At 39.5% G+C, this 16,100-nt stretch overlaps 2 protein-coding genes across 3 annotated transcripts in view; both read left to right on the top strand.

The window, feature by feature from the left end:
- Window positions 1–1,404: 1,404 nt before the first annotated feature.
- On the top strand, window positions 1,405–5,978 carry cts12 (cathepsin 12). The gene is made up of 8 exons (XM_061031571.1): window positions 1,405–1,448; window positions 1,993–2,138; window positions 2,234–2,353; window positions 2,980–3,144; window positions 3,226–3,447; window positions 3,546–3,714; window positions 4,234–4,339; window positions 4,465–5,978. The coding sequence occupies exons 1-8, from the start codon at window positions 1,418–1,420 to the stop codon at window positions 4,562–4,564; spliced, it is 1,059 nt and encodes a 352-aa protein (XP_060887554.1). The 5' UTR covers window positions 1,405–1,417; the 3' UTR covers window positions 4,565–5,978.
- Window positions 5,979–7,397: 1,419 nt separating this feature from the next.
- Window positions 7,398–16,100, top strand: part of lama3 (laminin, alpha 3) — a 20,323-nt gene continuing 11,620 nt past the window's right edge. Inside the window, exons 1-18 of one of the 2 annotated variants that reach the window (XM_061031552.1) lie at window positions 7,398–7,542; window positions 8,668–8,778; window positions 8,947–9,059; window positions 9,146–9,229; window positions 9,342–9,445; window positions 10,114–10,158; window positions 10,251–10,402; window positions 10,511–10,621; window positions 10,994–11,105; window positions 11,272–11,433; window positions 12,039–12,223; window positions 12,327–12,443; window positions 12,529–12,680; window positions 12,774–12,912; window positions 14,137–14,236; window positions 14,316–14,429; window positions 15,487–15,657; window positions 15,731–15,882. In XM_061031552.1, the coding sequence (XP_060887535.1) occupies window positions 7,453–7,542; window positions 8,668–8,778; window positions 8,947–9,059; window positions 9,146–9,229; window positions 9,342–9,445; window positions 10,114–10,158; window positions 10,251–10,402; window positions 10,511–10,621; window positions 10,994–11,105; window positions 11,272–11,433; window positions 12,039–12,223; window positions 12,327–12,443; window positions 12,529–12,680; window positions 12,774–12,912; window positions 14,137–14,236; window positions 14,316–14,429; window positions 15,487–15,657; window positions 15,731–15,882 (2,214 nt within the window). In that variant the 5' untranslated portion in view covers window positions 7,398–7,452. Of the gene's footprint in view, window positions 7,543–8,667; window positions 8,779–8,946; window positions 9,060–9,145; window positions 9,230–9,341; window positions 9,446–10,113; window positions 10,159–10,250; window positions 10,403–10,510; window positions 10,622–10,993; window positions 11,106–11,271; window positions 11,434–12,038; window positions 12,224–12,326; window positions 12,444–12,528; window positions 12,681–12,773; window positions 12,913–14,136; window positions 14,237–14,315; window positions 14,430–15,486; window positions 15,658–15,730; window positions 15,883–16,100 lie in introns of those variants that run through there. The other variant, XM_061031559.1, reaches the window with a different exon arrangement.

Raw genomic sequence — 16,100 nt, 5'->3', positions numbered from 1 at the left:
AAAACACTTTTCCACAGGAGGATTTTTTAAAGTTTAAATAGAGAGAAGAAAATAATTAGCAAGAAAGAAAAAATTAAAAACCAATTGAGGTGTAAAATCGTCAGCCCACCATAGAAATTCAGCCTCAACATCAGACCACAACACATGCATCTGTTACATGTAGCTCTTATGAAGTTCAGTCAGGAAGACTATATTCTGCATGTTGGTTTTATTGTTCATTCTCACACTGTCCCATGCACTCATGCACACTTATTCTCATCAGCTGTTAACATCACCTGGTCACATCTGGAGCTCTGCTCTGCCCCCTCTTTGTTTGCTAATGTTAGCTGCTGTCTTCTTTAAATCTTTCTATTCCAGCAGGTTATTCATGCCATGGTTACGTGTGACCCTTTACTTCCACATCATCATTATGATTATGATTAGTGTCTTCATCCCATCAGCCTCAAATGACACAAACAATAATAATAATAACTTTATTTTATATATAGCACCATCTTAACCAGATGTTTACAAAGTGCTTTAATGGACAAAGTAAAGGCAGGAACTCAGGAAGATAACATTATAACAGACCAAATGTCCATATTTTATCCACTCCTTATAAACCCACACATCAGGCTGTTACCAAGCAGTCACTAAGTACAAATAAGACATACTTTTACCTTTTATTTTGAGTTACATTAAAGATTTGTCAGATGCCCCTTTGTAAGAGAGGAATACTCATGTGCAGACTTCACTAATTGTGTATTCAACAACTTCAACATATTTAAAGAACTGATATAAGTTGCTTGTTTTCTAAATTTATTTATGGCCAATTAGTATTAGTAATAGTTTTATTTGTTGGATGTAAGAAATGACACATCCAGCAAACTTGAAAAATATAGTCTTAACTAAAAATGCGTTTCGATTGTTTAAATAGGCTACAGTTCAAAGTCTGAATGCTCTGAATGCAGCTCCAACATGAATGTGTTAACAAAGTAAGAATCAGACATGAGTCACAGGAGACTTTCTTCAGAATCAGAACTTTTACTTTTCCCACTGATAATACTTCTTTACTTTTAGCTTGAGCAGGATTTAAATGCATGTCTATTTATGCATTAATGTGCTGGCTCTTATCTATATATAAAAGGTGTTGTGTGTACCTGCTCCAGTCCTGATTTGGAGAGTTTGATGTCAGGTGTTATTGGTGGATTATAAACCCGTATTTGAGGGATTAACAATATTGCAGCTTTAGCTCTCTGTGAGTGATTATGGAGGTATTATTGAGGAGGAGCAGCGAAAGCATCTTATTTTTGTTGACTAATGTCCTGCTCAGCTGTGTGCAGACGTGTTGATTTAGGGATTCAGTAAAATATAGAGGAACCTGCTGAGAAACTATAAAAGGAGGCTGGATGCTCGGTCTGAGAGGGAATCTCAGAACATGGGAACAAATCAGAAGCACACACATGCAGGTAAGATGGACAAGAGGGATTATTTTATCTTTAATATACAATTAAACAACAAGAACGTCATTGTTTTAAATGCTGGAGATGATTTAAAAACAGTGTGTTTGGTTTCAGATCTGTTATGAGAGAAAAACTTAGTATAATTTGTGTCCTGATAAACCGACATCATGTAGTACTTACAGCATAAAATACATCAAACATGTTGCTTGTTTTTATATCTTACATTTTAAGTCATAATAATAGTATTTTTCTTTAACTTTCAACACATAGTCATGTTGACATGTTGACATGTTGACTTTACTGCAAAAACTGTATTTCAAACAATTGTTTTTGTCTAATTTCTTAAACACAAACGTTTGAAAATGAATGTCCAAAGAGATAGATACACTATAGAATAGATGTATAACCATCCACAAACTCTTCTCAAAATTAAAACCATAATATAAAATAACTCAAATATGAATATATCAGGGAGTTAGAGGATTATGCTTTGATACAGACTTAATACCACATCCATTGAGGTACAAACTGATGGTTTGACTCCTCTTAGCCCAGCAGGCCAGCCTCCTGCTGAGAGCAGCCCTGCTCTACGTCCTGCTGCTCGGCCCCCAGGAGGGGGCGTCAGACTCAGACGAGGCCGTCCTGACTGAGTGGGAGATCTGGAAGCTGAGCAACGGGATCAGCTATGATGAACTGGTCAGACTGACTCTATCTATGTGAAATAAAAAGCCACAACATCAGAGTGAATACATGATGTAACTCAGTGTGATTTGTTGTGTGTTAACGTGCAGGATGACATGCAGAGGAGAGTCATCTGGGAGGAGAACAAACGGATCATTGAGGACAATAATCAGGGCTTCTTCATGGGCAGGAGGCCGTTCACCATGCTCATGAATAAATATGGAGACCTGGTAAATATGGAGAACTGCAACCTCAACTGAACCTCACACAGAGCTGCATTTCAAATGTTTTAAAAATTAAGGTTTTTTCTCATCATCAAATCCTACTGACTGTAAACATCAAGTAGGCCTGTTGATGAACTTGAGAAGCCTCACACTGATGAGTTACTAACGTTGGCAAGAGATAAAACAAAAAAAAAAAGATGTTGGTTGGTCATGCTGCTCTTACACCAAATTACTTTTCAAGTGATTTCAAAGTCACAGATACATTTGGAATGAAAGCATGAGTCGGAATAAAATCATAAGGGTTTTTCTAGAGTTGGCGCATGCTATGATGTTTATTGTTTGGTGTAAGGTGGTCATAAAACTCAATACAAGCTGATTTTAGGCAGTCCTATTCTCACCCATGTGAGAACAGTGGTCTCGCGCAATCACCAAACAGGAAGCTGCAAACTAGTTAACATGGCGTTGAGTTGAAGGAATGTGCGGTACTCCTGGTTTGTGGAAAAGGAGGAGAAACTGGTGAAACTAGTTGTAGTCCTGCAGTTGAAGTTAAAAAAGGGATGTTTTTTGATGAATTGATTTACAAAATGATCCATGAACTACCAGAAAGTGATGTACTTAACCAACCTTTGTAGACCAGACAGGAGTACCAGGTGCTGCAGGGTGCTGTGATCGACACTCAGTTTGTGAAGAGAGGGAGGACCGTCTCAGCCCGAAAGCTTCGTAACAATGCCAAGATGTTTGACAGCTGGTTTGTGGACTACAGGCAGCTGGGTTATGTGACCGAGGTGAAGGACCAGGTGAGAATCTCCACCGTGAGTTTGTTTCAACCTGTCCGAGTCATGGACACCTTCATATTATGTTTGAATTGTTCCTTTCAGGGTTACTGCGGCTCCTGCTGGGCCTTCAGCACTACAGGAGCCATCGAGGGACAAATATACAAGAGGACAGGTCAGCTCATTTCTCTGAGCGAACAGAACCTGGTGGACTGCTCCAAATCTTACGGTACCTACGGCTGCAGCGGCGCTTGGATGGCCAACGCCTACGACTACGTGGTCAGCAACGGGCTGCAGTCAACGATCACGTACCCATACACCTCCGTGGTGAGGCTTAACCTGCTGTCCCTGATATTTCAGGATGGATGAACAATTCCTCATTCAGTGACCAGCCTGCCAATAAAACTGTGTGTTTATTTCCGCAGGATACTCAGCCGTGCTACTATGACAGCAGGCTCGCAGTCGCTCACATCAAAGACTACAGGTTCATCCCTAAAGGAGATGAGCAGGCTCTGGCTGATGCCGTGGCAACGATCGGGCCAATCACAGTGGCCCTTGATGCAGATCATTCAAGCTTCCTGTTTTACAGCTCAGGTAACTTATTCAAAAGTACTCCGTACTGAAGATGGATCTGCAAATATGTGAGTTGTATGTCGTAAACATACAGAAATAGCTAACGCCATTGGGAGTCATGCCAGTTGACATTTTCACAAACCATTATGCATGTGCATAAAGTCTGTTTTCAGATGAACTGCATATTGACAATTTACACGACGACTTAAACTGTGCCGTTTTTAAAAAAATCACTCTGGAACCTGTTATCAATACTTTATGTCTTCCTTGCACCCAAAACAGTGCTCTGTGTGTGCGCAAGTCTGACTGAGTGTGTATGTGGAGCTAATGCTGTGCTGTGCTCTCTTGTGCTTCCGCGACGCCTTATCAGGCAATTTCAATTCACAGACTATGCCGTTGCGGAATCAATATGAATGTGTTAAGGCGTGATGACAGTGAGGCAAATATGGTATTGTTGTGGAATTTCATTTTGAAAAGGGCTACTGTGTACCCACCTCAAGGTGGCAAAACTCTGAAAGCAGGTTGAAATTTCCTTTGCAGGAATTTACGAAGAACCGAACTGTAACCCGAACAATCTTAGTCATGCCGTGCTACTGGTTGGATATGGCTCTGAAGGAGGCAAGGACTACTGGATCATCAAAAACAGGTCAGATTAATCCTCCATATGTAGAAAAGCATTGGATAAACTGAAGACATTACTGCTAATACATCACCTTTTCAAGTGTTTCTTGTGTTTTGTTTTCAAATGAGTCTCTGTTGTTTTCTTTTTAGTTGGGGTTCAAGTTGGGGTGAAGGTGGCTTCATGCGAATGATCCGAGACGGCTCCAACACGTGTGGCATCGCGAGCTACGCTTTATATCCTGTTCTGTGATTCTGAGCGCTAATGCTAACACCTCCGTTGGACTGACATCAGGTCAACCTGTTTCAGTCCTCGACATCTCTGAAGCATTCCTGTCTCACATATTTTCTGAACCCCCTGCTCAATCTTTCTCATACTGTAATGTACGTTCAAAGACTCATATCAGCAATTAACAGTGAACTCAGTGCTTCTCTCAGGGATGTAGTCTCAATACACCCTGCTCTGTGGCAACACTTAAAGTAAATAAAAATCATCTTACTTTGGACAGAAGCAGAAACACATTTCTCCTTGAAAACAAAACAAAAAAAAGCTTGAAAGGTTGATTAGCTTGTTTTTTCTGTCTTGGTCCGGTTTGACCTGCAGGTTTCTGTGGCTAACTGAAGGTAATGTTACCAAACGTGTAGTTGTCTATAGCAGACATTACGGAAAGACTTCCCTTTACTTTAGGACTCTTGTCCACGTGTGGTACTATACGACACGCTTAGCAATCCAGCAAAATGCTAAACAGCATGTAGCATTCTCCCATAAGGGCCTGTGTCCATTAAAGCCGTTTTTTTGCGCTGCCAGCGCCTATTTTAAATTCAAGTTCAGCGTTTTCAACGCTCAGCATCCTGAGTGTAATAACGCCCTCAGCATCAGCTGTTTTTGGTCAGTGTGTTCACAGCACTAGCTCAACTTTTAGAACAACACAGCGCTCATCAATGTCACTTCTACAGTACTGATCAATCAAAATCAAGAGAGCGGGACTTCTGAAATCAGCCTTGTTAACAACAATGGTGGGGGAGAAAGTAATCTGACTCGTCTTTTTGAGGGATTCGTTTACATTGTTTTCACATTTCCTTTGTGATATTTCTTTCAATATAGGGTGAGATTAAGCACAAGGAGCTAACAGTAATTACCAAGGGACGTAGAAGTTCAATTTCGTAACCTAGCAACAGAATAAGCAGGTTGTAGGCACTGCCAGAGCAAAAAAAAGCTGTTAATGACACAGGCCCTTGAAGTGTGGTCACAGCTTTGTTCAAAAAGGTTGAACTAATCAGGAAAACGGCTCATGCATTTGCTTGGGGGGAAGTTATTAATCCACAGATCATTTGAGTTAAACTTTGAACTGTGACGCTGGCTGTATTTACCATGCTGACTTTGTTGCACTGTAAATAATCCACTGGTGATCTTATAACAGGTCATGGTTCCCAGGTATATGACAGTTTTGCAGGACAAAGTGATGCGTCCTGATGTGAACTCAGTGACCGTCACTGAGAGGCGTATTTTCTTTTACAGAGGAATCTGCTGGGCCCCCTGTGCAACCACAATTCAGCGATGATCTCTTAAACCCAAACCATGACATTTTCATGAACATAGTATCTTGATTCCTAAACTTAATCAAACAAAAGGAAAAGATCAAAGTTTATGCTCAAATACTCGTGTATAAACCTACAATGTTGTTCTCAGGATACAGACTGACTCTAATCACTGATCACCAGAGAAGATTCAATGTTGGACAAAGAAATCCATCGATGTAACGATACGTTTGGCACTAATACATTTTTTAGGGTGTCCCTGTCTAAAAAGGAGAAAGAAGCCAATTTGAGCTCAGTCTGGAGTTTTGTTTCACCTCGTCTATAAACTTCTTCACAGACCCTTCAGTTAAGAGACAGCAGTCCATGGTACAAATTCATCTTTTTTTAAACTTTTTTCCTTCTTCAATAAAACAAAAGAGTCATTAAAACAAAACGAGAGTAGTCACTTAAAGCCACAGTTTCTGCTCTTCAACATGTTACAAAATCTTGCTTCAAAACATCACCATTATCCAATCACATTGAATTTAAAACCGTCACATTTAATTCAATTAATCAGTACAGACCATACTGTGGTCATGTTCTTGGGAGGTCCAATCAGGGAGAACTCAAATGTTGTGACAGTATATTTTTATATTCCAGGTTGTGAGTCATATGAATGTCGAGACTCTGACAGCTGTTTTAATTGACCTGTTTCCTATTGAAAAGCATCAACAAAGACAACTGAAAGTCCAGAGAGAGATAATAACACATTTTGTGTTAAAAACATGTTTGCGATATCTCTTTTTTGTTGCTTTTCAATCATGAAGCCATAAAATGAAAGAAAAAGGGTCAGAATCTGGAGGTTAATATGAGTAATGACCCAGAATATTAAAGTATAATATGATAACAACTTTTTAATTTTAAACAAATCACTTACAGTCTGCAGATACTAAATGAAACCATTCCTTTTTTTTTTTTTAACTCTCAAGACTGCAAAACCTTTGTATTTTGTAACAGGAATGTTTTTCTTGGTGGATAGAGAATAAATGTCTTATTTAGAGGGTTGGCGAGCAAAACATATTCAAATCCTCAGTGTTTCACCCTCTGTTTTGATCTCTGTTTGACCGATACACAACAAAAGGTGCTCTGTATTTTAAATACAAGTCAATATTTCTTTTTTTCTTGTTGCATATTCTTGCATTGTTTTCTACCTTAAACTACATTGGAATAAAATGATGAACATTTTCTTGCGTATTTGTCACTTGCTCTGCACGTTGCATTGTTCAACCAAACACAGCTCACACATTTACACTCCGGACCTGTCTGCAGCTGCAGCCACACCTTGTTGAACCTTGAACCCCAACTCTGCATCAGCCCTCACAGATCAACACACTGCATTCATGGATTTATGTCGTCTTGCTTTTCTTTATGCATCTCACACATGAACAGCTCCAAGGTTCACCTGCTCCTGAGTTGACCACTTTTTCCATCGTTACGCTCACTTGTCTTCCTGAACAGATTATGATGCAGAGGAAAACATTCCTGCTTTGCAGTTCAGCGTGGTTGTTTATTCTTTGCTTGCCTCGTGTTTGTCTTTCTGTAAAACATCAAAAATGTAGGCACATGCCTGAAAGACTTCACGAGATTCATCAGAAGACTCACAGCACGAGGAAGTTCTGTGATCCTTTTTTCAGCAATGCAGGTGGAAATCAGGTAATGCAGATTACGTTTTTTACCAATTTCTGTCAGTGAAGACATGATGGCACTAGGAGGAAAAAGTACAAAATCCACTAAAAGACACTGACAGGTATAGGATGTAATGAACTGCCACAGAGGGGAAAGAACACAGAGACTAAATACACTGCGGTGATCAGACACAGGTGAAACTAAACGATCAGGGTTGGGTACACAATCACATGGAAACATGAGCGAAACTAAATATGAAGCACATGGGACAAAAACTACAAAATAAAACAGGAAATGGCAAAAACTAAACTTGGGGAGTGAGGAACATACATTAAGCAGCCTTTAGGATTCCTTCTTATTAAAGAAAACACCATGCAGTGCCCTTCTAGTGTAGAAATGGTGATCCAGTGATACAAACATAAAGTTATGTCAAGGATGCCCCTCCGGTGGGGGAGATTTCTTGATTCATCTATTTGGTCAAACATGATTAAATGCTTTCTGAGGTTCAGTTCACTGTGACTTTAAATGGAGAAAAAAATGCAGTACCATCAATGATGCCAATTTTATTAGAGAAACACAAATATATAGATTTAAATAACAAAATACTCAATGAATGACATGTTTCAATCCCCTTATGTGGATCCTAATATCAGCTGTTCTGCAACAGGTAACACAATCTCTTAAGATTTAATCTCCTTCTTGTTGTCTTCATCCATGTCCACCTTTTTTTACAATAAGTTAAAAACTTAGTTTTATGGAGGCCCTAAAGGGTAAGTAGTACAAATATTTCATGATTGCAAAAAACACTTTACCAGACACCAAAAGTAATCCAATTAATGCAAAAATGTTTAATATAATGCATAAAAAGTAAAAAAAATATTTCCTGAAACATCAAAAATGTTTTGCTTACTTCACCTTCTGTGAAAAAATTTCACTTGTGAAATATTTTTCACCTTCTGAAATATTTACGTGGAATATTTTTTTGCATGCTTTGTTTTTTTTAGCAATCATTAAAATATTTGTAAAGTTGACATTCCAGGCCACCATACCTTGTAATGTAGGCTAAAACTATATTTATGTTTCCTATAGATAAATACACCTGTATTAAAGGTTCTGAAGGTCCACTGTTTATCCCTCTCTGTTTATTTTAAGTGCAGCTCAGGTTTCTACAGAGAGACTGTTGGGCCACACCGAGGACAGTGTGTGCCGTGTGACTGCAATGGCCTCTCTGATCAGTGTGATGAGCAAACAGGGGACTGTGTGGTTGGTTTATACACACACACACACACACACACACACACACACACGCACACACACACACACACACACACACACACACACACACACACACACGCACACTTTATTCTATTTGTTGGCTAAACCTGAACAAAAAACATGTGGGTTCACGTTTTCGATTTCATCAACCTCTAGAACTGTCAGTCCAACACCTCTGGGGGACGCTGTGAACGCTGTAAAGATGGTTTCTATGGGAATGCAGCAAACAGGACCTGCAGGGAATGTCCATGCCCTTTTCCATGGAAAAGGTCAGCCTCTTTTTTTTTTTTTAGCTCAGTTTAACAAACAAATCTTTTTCTGATTCTGTGTAAAAATGTTCTCCCTGTCTCCGTAGTTTTGCGTTGGCCTGTCTGGACATCGGCTCAGGTGTGGTTGAGTGTTTGTGTAAACGTGGCTACAGTGGAGCCAGGTGTGAGAGGTGTGTGACACATTTTTTAAAATTTCATTATCATTCTCAGTGCACAGAACTGTTTCATCCTAAATATCAAAGCCCCACAACAGCCTTTTCTTTTTGTTTTACACTCTTTAAGATGCTCGTTTGGTTACTATGGCAACCCAGAGGTGCCTGGAAGCAGCTGCAGGCCCTGCAACTGCACAGACGGCGGCTTGAATGTTTGTGATTCACTGACAGGAGGTAAAGAAAGTTATAGCATCACTTTTCCCAGTACACTGAACACGTTTTGAAACAATACATTTAATTTCCATAAACTTCAATTATGAAAGCCCCAAGCAGACATACATTGGCCTACATTTTATTTTGCTCTTTTTCCCATTGGCTATTAGTCAATTTAGGTTGTTATCTTGCAAGCTTTACTATTTATGTCTTTATCCCAAAAAGGACAGGTTTTTCAGTGTAATAAGTCAACTTCAGTCGTTCAGTTAAAGGCTTGAAAATTAACCAGCATTTTAATTTCAAAATAACAACAAAAAGAAGTCGAGATCTCAAGAAATCAACCAATTATAACTTGATGTGGGAAACTGGAGGTAAATAAACGTAGATGTCCTCTTAGGGCTTCCGTATAGGACAACAAAAAATGATCCAAATTATAGCCAACATAACCAGATTTTTGGTTCCTAAAGTAGTCAAGACCTTGAGAAAACAAACAAAATGTCCCCATTATCTCAGGAAAATAGAGTGTAATAAAACGTATGGATACATGTCCACTCTGGGCTTCCGTTTAAATGTGCAAATACATGATAGCATCTTTTTTGTCTGATGCTTCCTGCCTGATCATAGATGAGAAGGTCTTCTGATTTGAAAAGGTTTTCTGATTTGAACTGGCATGATGTTTGGTTTTATAGAGTGCACCACATCTGGTGACAGCAGCTGTGGAGATCACTGCCACGGTGAGTTCAAAAAAATAATCTTGTACTAGATTTTTTAGTTACGAAAAGGAGAACAGAAGAGCAGTACTTACCGTATTGATAATCACTGACAGAATGTGACAGCTGCCCTGAGCACTTACTTCTCGACTTGGAAAACATGGACGATGACCTGGCTCAGCTGAAACAGCAGCTGCAGAACATCTCAAACAGTCCGAATTCATTCTCCAGACTGAAACACCTGCAGGACAACATGACTGAAACTAAGGTAATGCTTCATGCAGGTCTTAAGCTATCTTTGTGTAGTTATGAACTGGCCTTTGATGCATTTTCATATGATTATCCAGAATCTTTTCCTCCCTCCTTTGTTCTACAGACTCTGGTTCCGAGGTTCACCTCTGCTTTAAGACACCTGGACTCTAAGGCTGGACGGCTGGAGGAAGATGAAGGTGTTGATGGAGAAGACCTCAGTCACCTGAGTGAAGAGGTACATGAGTGAACTTTCTACATTTTATACAAATATCTGTTTTCAACTACTTGCAGTGGTACTAAAGCGGGAATTTGAATCATTAAACTCGGCAGGAAATGTTAAATAATTAATTGCATCACATCAAGGAGTGATGAAAGCAACAATAAATGACTCTTCCACCTTAAAATAGTCATTTCATAGTTGATCCACTCATTATTATTATATTGTTATGGCTGCAACTGTGGTTTAAGGGAAGAACAGATGTTATAATACGAATCTGGTCTATTCAGGTTCACATGCAGCAGTTTTTAGAAAAAGTCAACAAACTGGATGCTACCTCTGTGACACCACACATCCCAAAAACATTTATTTTTTTCCTTAATATTTCAGACTCTAAAAACTGTATCAGACGTGGAGAAAGTATTGCAGAACGTGAATGGGACAAAGTTAATGGTGGAGGCATTTTTCTCGGAAACTGCAGTTCTCCTCACAGCAATAACAGGTACACATATAGCAATGTGATATGCATGTATACCCAGAACAACACTATTCTGCAGTTGTGCATAGAACTGTGTTGGACTTATTAAAGAACTTAAATTATTATTAAAGTCAGAGTGATCTCGATCACAAATGTCTCATCCACAGTGTCTCTGATCTTGCCTCATCAGATTTGATAAATCAGCAGCAGACCGAGGTGAAATCCAGAGACTTGCCAGAAGACAGAGTTGCCATGATGGAGGGGGCTGAGCGGATGGTGCAGCGCCTGAAGGGGCGAAGCTGCGGAGCTCACAGAGATGGAACTGACGGAGAGCAGCTGCAGGCACACACGTGTAAGAGCTTTTTTGTTTACTGGTCGGATATTTAATTTATAGGTAGGTGACATCGAGCACATTCGCAGTCGGTCTGTTTACTGTGTGAAAGAAGAAAAAAGGCACACAAAAAAAGTTGCAACAACCGTAGGTTACAAAAGAGAAATCTACAAAACTGAAGATGGCACATAAAGTAAACACTTAACAGAACGTGGTGTGGGATTCAGTGGGGATTTTAAAGATGATGACTGGAAAAGTAAATTTCAACAGACAGACAGAAAACATCTGCACTTCCAAGTTTCTGGGATCCTCCTAGCACCCCCTGGTCCATGCGACTCCTTGGGGGTCAGTACAGCCACTTTGAAAAAGACTGCTCTTTATCAGCGCTCATTGAATGCCTCCTGTCCATTCAGATTTTTCGGGTTGAACTAACTGTTTTCTATTTTCATTCTATTTCTATTCTCATTTTCATTTTGTAAGGTGACAACATAAACAGCATAAAGATAGATAAAAAAAAAACATTAGAGGAAAGGAATAATTGATAGTAATGGTCATCTATATAACCCCCTTTATAATTGTAACAGTTTAGACTGACTCAACACTTCATACTTGTATGTTCTCCTCAGTGTTGGACCTGATCAGGAGCAACATGTCACATCCTGTCGCTGTGTTAAATCAGGCTGCAGACGCTCTGAAGGCCTCAGATTCTTCCCTTAGAGAGATCACTGAGCTGCTGTCAGATGCAGAGGGCCGAATGAACAGGACAAAAGGACTAAATGTGAAGGGTTATACTCTCCTACAACATCTGGAGGTGATATCATAAAGCTCTGATGTACTGTACAGTAGGACCAACTTTAGAGTCATAAGGATGTTTTTTACATAATTTTTTGTTCATCGTTTCTTCTTCTGTTCAGCATTTTCACGCTCATGTGCAGGAAGATGAAAGCGCACTCCGTCCTGTGGTTGACACAACTCAAGATCTGCTAATGAATGTCACAGACATCTTTTTAATGCTTGAGGAAATAAAGAAAGTAAGAAGGTATCTTTTACAACTGGGATTCCATCAGAAATGCTTTGGAGAGTACCAAAACTAAGTTTCTTGTTTGTAAACTGCAGGATTTTGAAAATCATTCAGCTCAGATGGACGGTGCCAAACTGGAACTCTTTAGGAAGTTAAATAAAATCCACATTTTGGGGAAGGTGGATGTGATGACAAAGGCTGAGAAGCACGCAATGGAGCTCAGCCAAGAGGCAGCAGAGATTCAACAGTGAGTGTGCAGCAGGGGAGATACAGGACAAAGATCAATTTAATTTAGATCAATGCTGAATATATAGATACACCATGTTCAATGTTTTCACAGAATGCTTCGTGATGCAACCAACAGCACTGACCTGCTCAGAGTCATGCAAACAGGAGCTTATAACAGCATCATCAATGCCGTAGAAAAGGCAGAAATGGAAGCACATCAAACCCAATCATCCACTGATCGAGCCGTACAGGTAACTTACATGCAAACTCCTTAAAGATTCCATATTAGCTCAATAAATTCACAATTTATCTTTTACTAGCGTCAGTAAGAACCCTAATTTCAGCCTCTGTCTGAAATGCTTCGTTTGAACTGCTGTCTCTTTAAGGCCCCCTCACCAGGTGCCTACTTTCTTCTGATTGGCCAGCTCTCTGGAAGTCTTCCTGCCAGGGGGAGGGCTGCTCTCCAGTGCTGGGAGAAGAGAGCCTATGTTAAGCCGTTTTCACATATGCACTCCGGATAATATCTAGATAATTACAGGAGAACCGCTCCGTAGATTCTCCCGACCTAGTCGTTCACATATGCTCCTCACAGCGGGAGACTATCCCTGTCAGAGGGGAGGGGGCTCGGGGGATTTCCCGACATAAGACGTGACGTAAATAAACAACATGGAAGTAGCGGCCGAAGCAACAGAGTCCGCTACACAACGTTATAATGAGAATATTTGCCTGTATATCAATGCTATGTGTAGTCCAGTGGAATGACAACATCCACAAAAGAGAGGAGAACAACATACTGATGAACAGAAAACATAATGCAGCCGTTTAATTATGTGCACGGAGATCGTAGTGGTCGCGTGCAGAAACTTTAGGCAGTCACTGGGTAGCCAAATCTCCCAGTTTTTCAGGAGATTTCTGTATGTTTGAAAAGGGTTTTAGAGGTTTTAGCAGCTTACGTAGATGCTTGAAGCTGGATTGTTAAAGTTTTGGATTCATATTGTGGAACTATCGCGTGATTTGCAGAACTCTTTAGCATCCTCTGCAGACTCATCCTGAATTACTCCAACAGATGTTTACCTCATGATCTGAAGCTTTGCTCATGTTTAGTTTGGTTATCCTGGGGTCCTGGGGAGACAGGGCCTTCTCCATTACCGCTCCCACCCTCTGGAACTCACTCCCAAAAATAATCAGAGACTCCCCCAGACTCTCTACCTTCAAGAAATCCCTAAAAACTCACCTCTTCAACATCACATACTACAAACTCTGTTTTAATCCTCCTTCTCATAGACTATTTCTTCGTTGTAGGATACAATATGATATGATATGATACGGTACGATATGATACATTTTATTGTTGCCTTGGGGCGAATTTGTCCTGGACCTAATGGTTGCAACCATCAGCTGCTTCCACTTTACTTTTAGGGATTCCCTGGTGATTCTAAAAAAAAAAGACTAATGAATTCTTCCCCATTAACTAGGACATGATGGAGGGAGGTCTAAACAACAGGGCTGCAGCTCTCAGAGATAATTCCTCTCATCAATTGAAAGAAGCAATGAAGACTCAGATTGAGCGCAACAGTGAGTAAAAACATCACATCACACTACATTTTGTTTTTTAAATGTTGCATGCTTTAAAATATTTTTTTCTTTTGAACAGTGCTCTGGAATACAGAAACGAGCCAGCAGGATGTGAACCAGAAAAAGGAAAAAGGAAAATCACTAAGAACAAGCATCCTGACCGTCGACAACAACCTGAGGAACATCAGAAGAGGTCAGTGGATCACTTTAAATGTGCAGCACAGTTGACATGAAGATTAAGATAGTCAGAAATTCATTCTTACTGGGTTTGTGATTGTAAAACAACTAAAGAGACTTTCAAGGAGAAAACTCTTCAAAATTAATAAATATAATCTTTTAAAGAAGGTTAAATTAAAGGTTGTTTTGTGAATTAAATTTAAAAAAAACCTGCCCGGAAAACTCAGTTGACAAGCCAAAAGTAATGTACACCTTTTGACATCAAACATTTAAATTCTTGAGCTGTTGAGTTTTTGATCCGTTAAGACTCGAATTACATTTTCCTTGGTAACCTTTGATCTAGAGCAGGGGTGGGCAACTGGTGGCCCGGGGGCCACATGGGGCCCGCATCAACCCTCACCGTGGCCCTCAAGTCAATTTTTTCATATCAATTAATTGGAAAGCATGACAAAATCTGCCATGAAATCATGAAAACTAAAAATATGTCCATAATAATATGTGATCACTGGTATATGTTGAGTTAAATTTGAGACATAATTGACTGTAATCGTTTTTGTATCCTACAATTTGACCCCCTGGCAGTGAGAATTAAATGAATGTGGCCCTTGCTGTGACCAAAGTCGCCCATCTTTGATCTAGAGGGTCCTTACTTTATTTCCAAATAAAATCAGGGTTGAAGTCAAACACCATACTGTATAAAGTAGTTTTAGCTAAAGACAGTACAAAAATAAAAAAATAAAAGCCCAACAATTTTTATTTTTAAATAGGGAATAAAGGAATTTCAATCATGTAGTTAAAATGCGATTAATCACGATTTACAATGGAAATTTTGCGATTTATTGTAATTTAATGTTTTTATCGATTGACAGCCCTATAAATTAGTTTAACCAAATAGTAAGTCTGGGAGCAAACTAACGACGTTGCTGACTTTAATAATTTACCCGGCTGATTGCACACATCCCAAGTTCAGTCGTTAAATATATGTATTTTTTTTAACAAAGGAAACAGAATTATCAGTGCATCTCTGAATTGTATCAGCGTCAAAGTGAATAATGAAAACTTTTTGATTTCAGATGACACAGCTGTTCTGATAGAGTCTGCAAAATCTGCTGCGTCTGCATCAAGCTCCACAGTCAGTAACATGACGGAGAGACTGAAGAGAGTCAGCCAGGAGGTGGACAGAATCACTTTAACCAACATCAGTGTGAATATAGATAAAATGTTGACTGATGCCAACCTGACAGGTGAGTATTAAATGGTCAAAATGTTTTAGAAACTATCTTTTCATTCATTTAAATAATTTCCTGTCTGTTCCAGTGAAGAACTTGATCACAGCCCTCCCTGTGTTGAAAGATAAAACCACAGAAGTTGAGGCTTTCAGTGGGAAAGCGCCCCCTATTGGCAACATAACAGAAAATATCAGGAGAATCAAGGAACTCATAGAGGAGACCAGAAACTTCGTAAACAGGGTGAGGAGTTTCCTTTTAAAAATGTTTTGCATGCAATCTTTGATTTAAAGCTGAGAACATCATTCTGTATAATAAATAGAAATAATGGATCATTTATTTATGAAAGAGTCTCTTTTAATGAGGAATCCTCTGTCGCTTGTTTTAGTATCCTACCTCAAGATTTTCTTTTTTTTGGTTCTCGCCTTTTGCTCCCATGACTTTCTCATGCCAGCTAGGTT

Source organism: Labrus mixtus, chromosome 3 (assembly GCF_963584025.1).
Source record: "Labrus mixtus chromosome 3, fLabMix1.1, whole genome shotgun sequence".
Lineage (NCBI taxonomy): Eukaryota > Metazoa > Chordata > Actinopteri > Labriformes > Labridae > Labrus > Labrus mixtus.
The sequence above is the reverse complement of the archived record's forward strand: the minus strand, read 5'-3'. Positions and strand labels throughout refer to the sequence as shown.

Coding starts and splice junctions, on each gene's coding strand:
- cts12 (XM_061031571.1), top strand. CDS start 1,418: ATGGGAACAAATCAGAAGCACACACATGCAG. Junction 2,354..2,979: donor TGAATAAATATGGAGACCTG/GTAAATATGGAG, acceptor CAACCTTTGTAG/ACCAGACAGGAGTACCAGGT. Junction 3,715..4,233: donor CTTCCTGTTTTACAGCTCAG/GTAACTTATTCA, acceptor TTTCCTTTGCAG/GAATTTACGAAGAACCGAAC.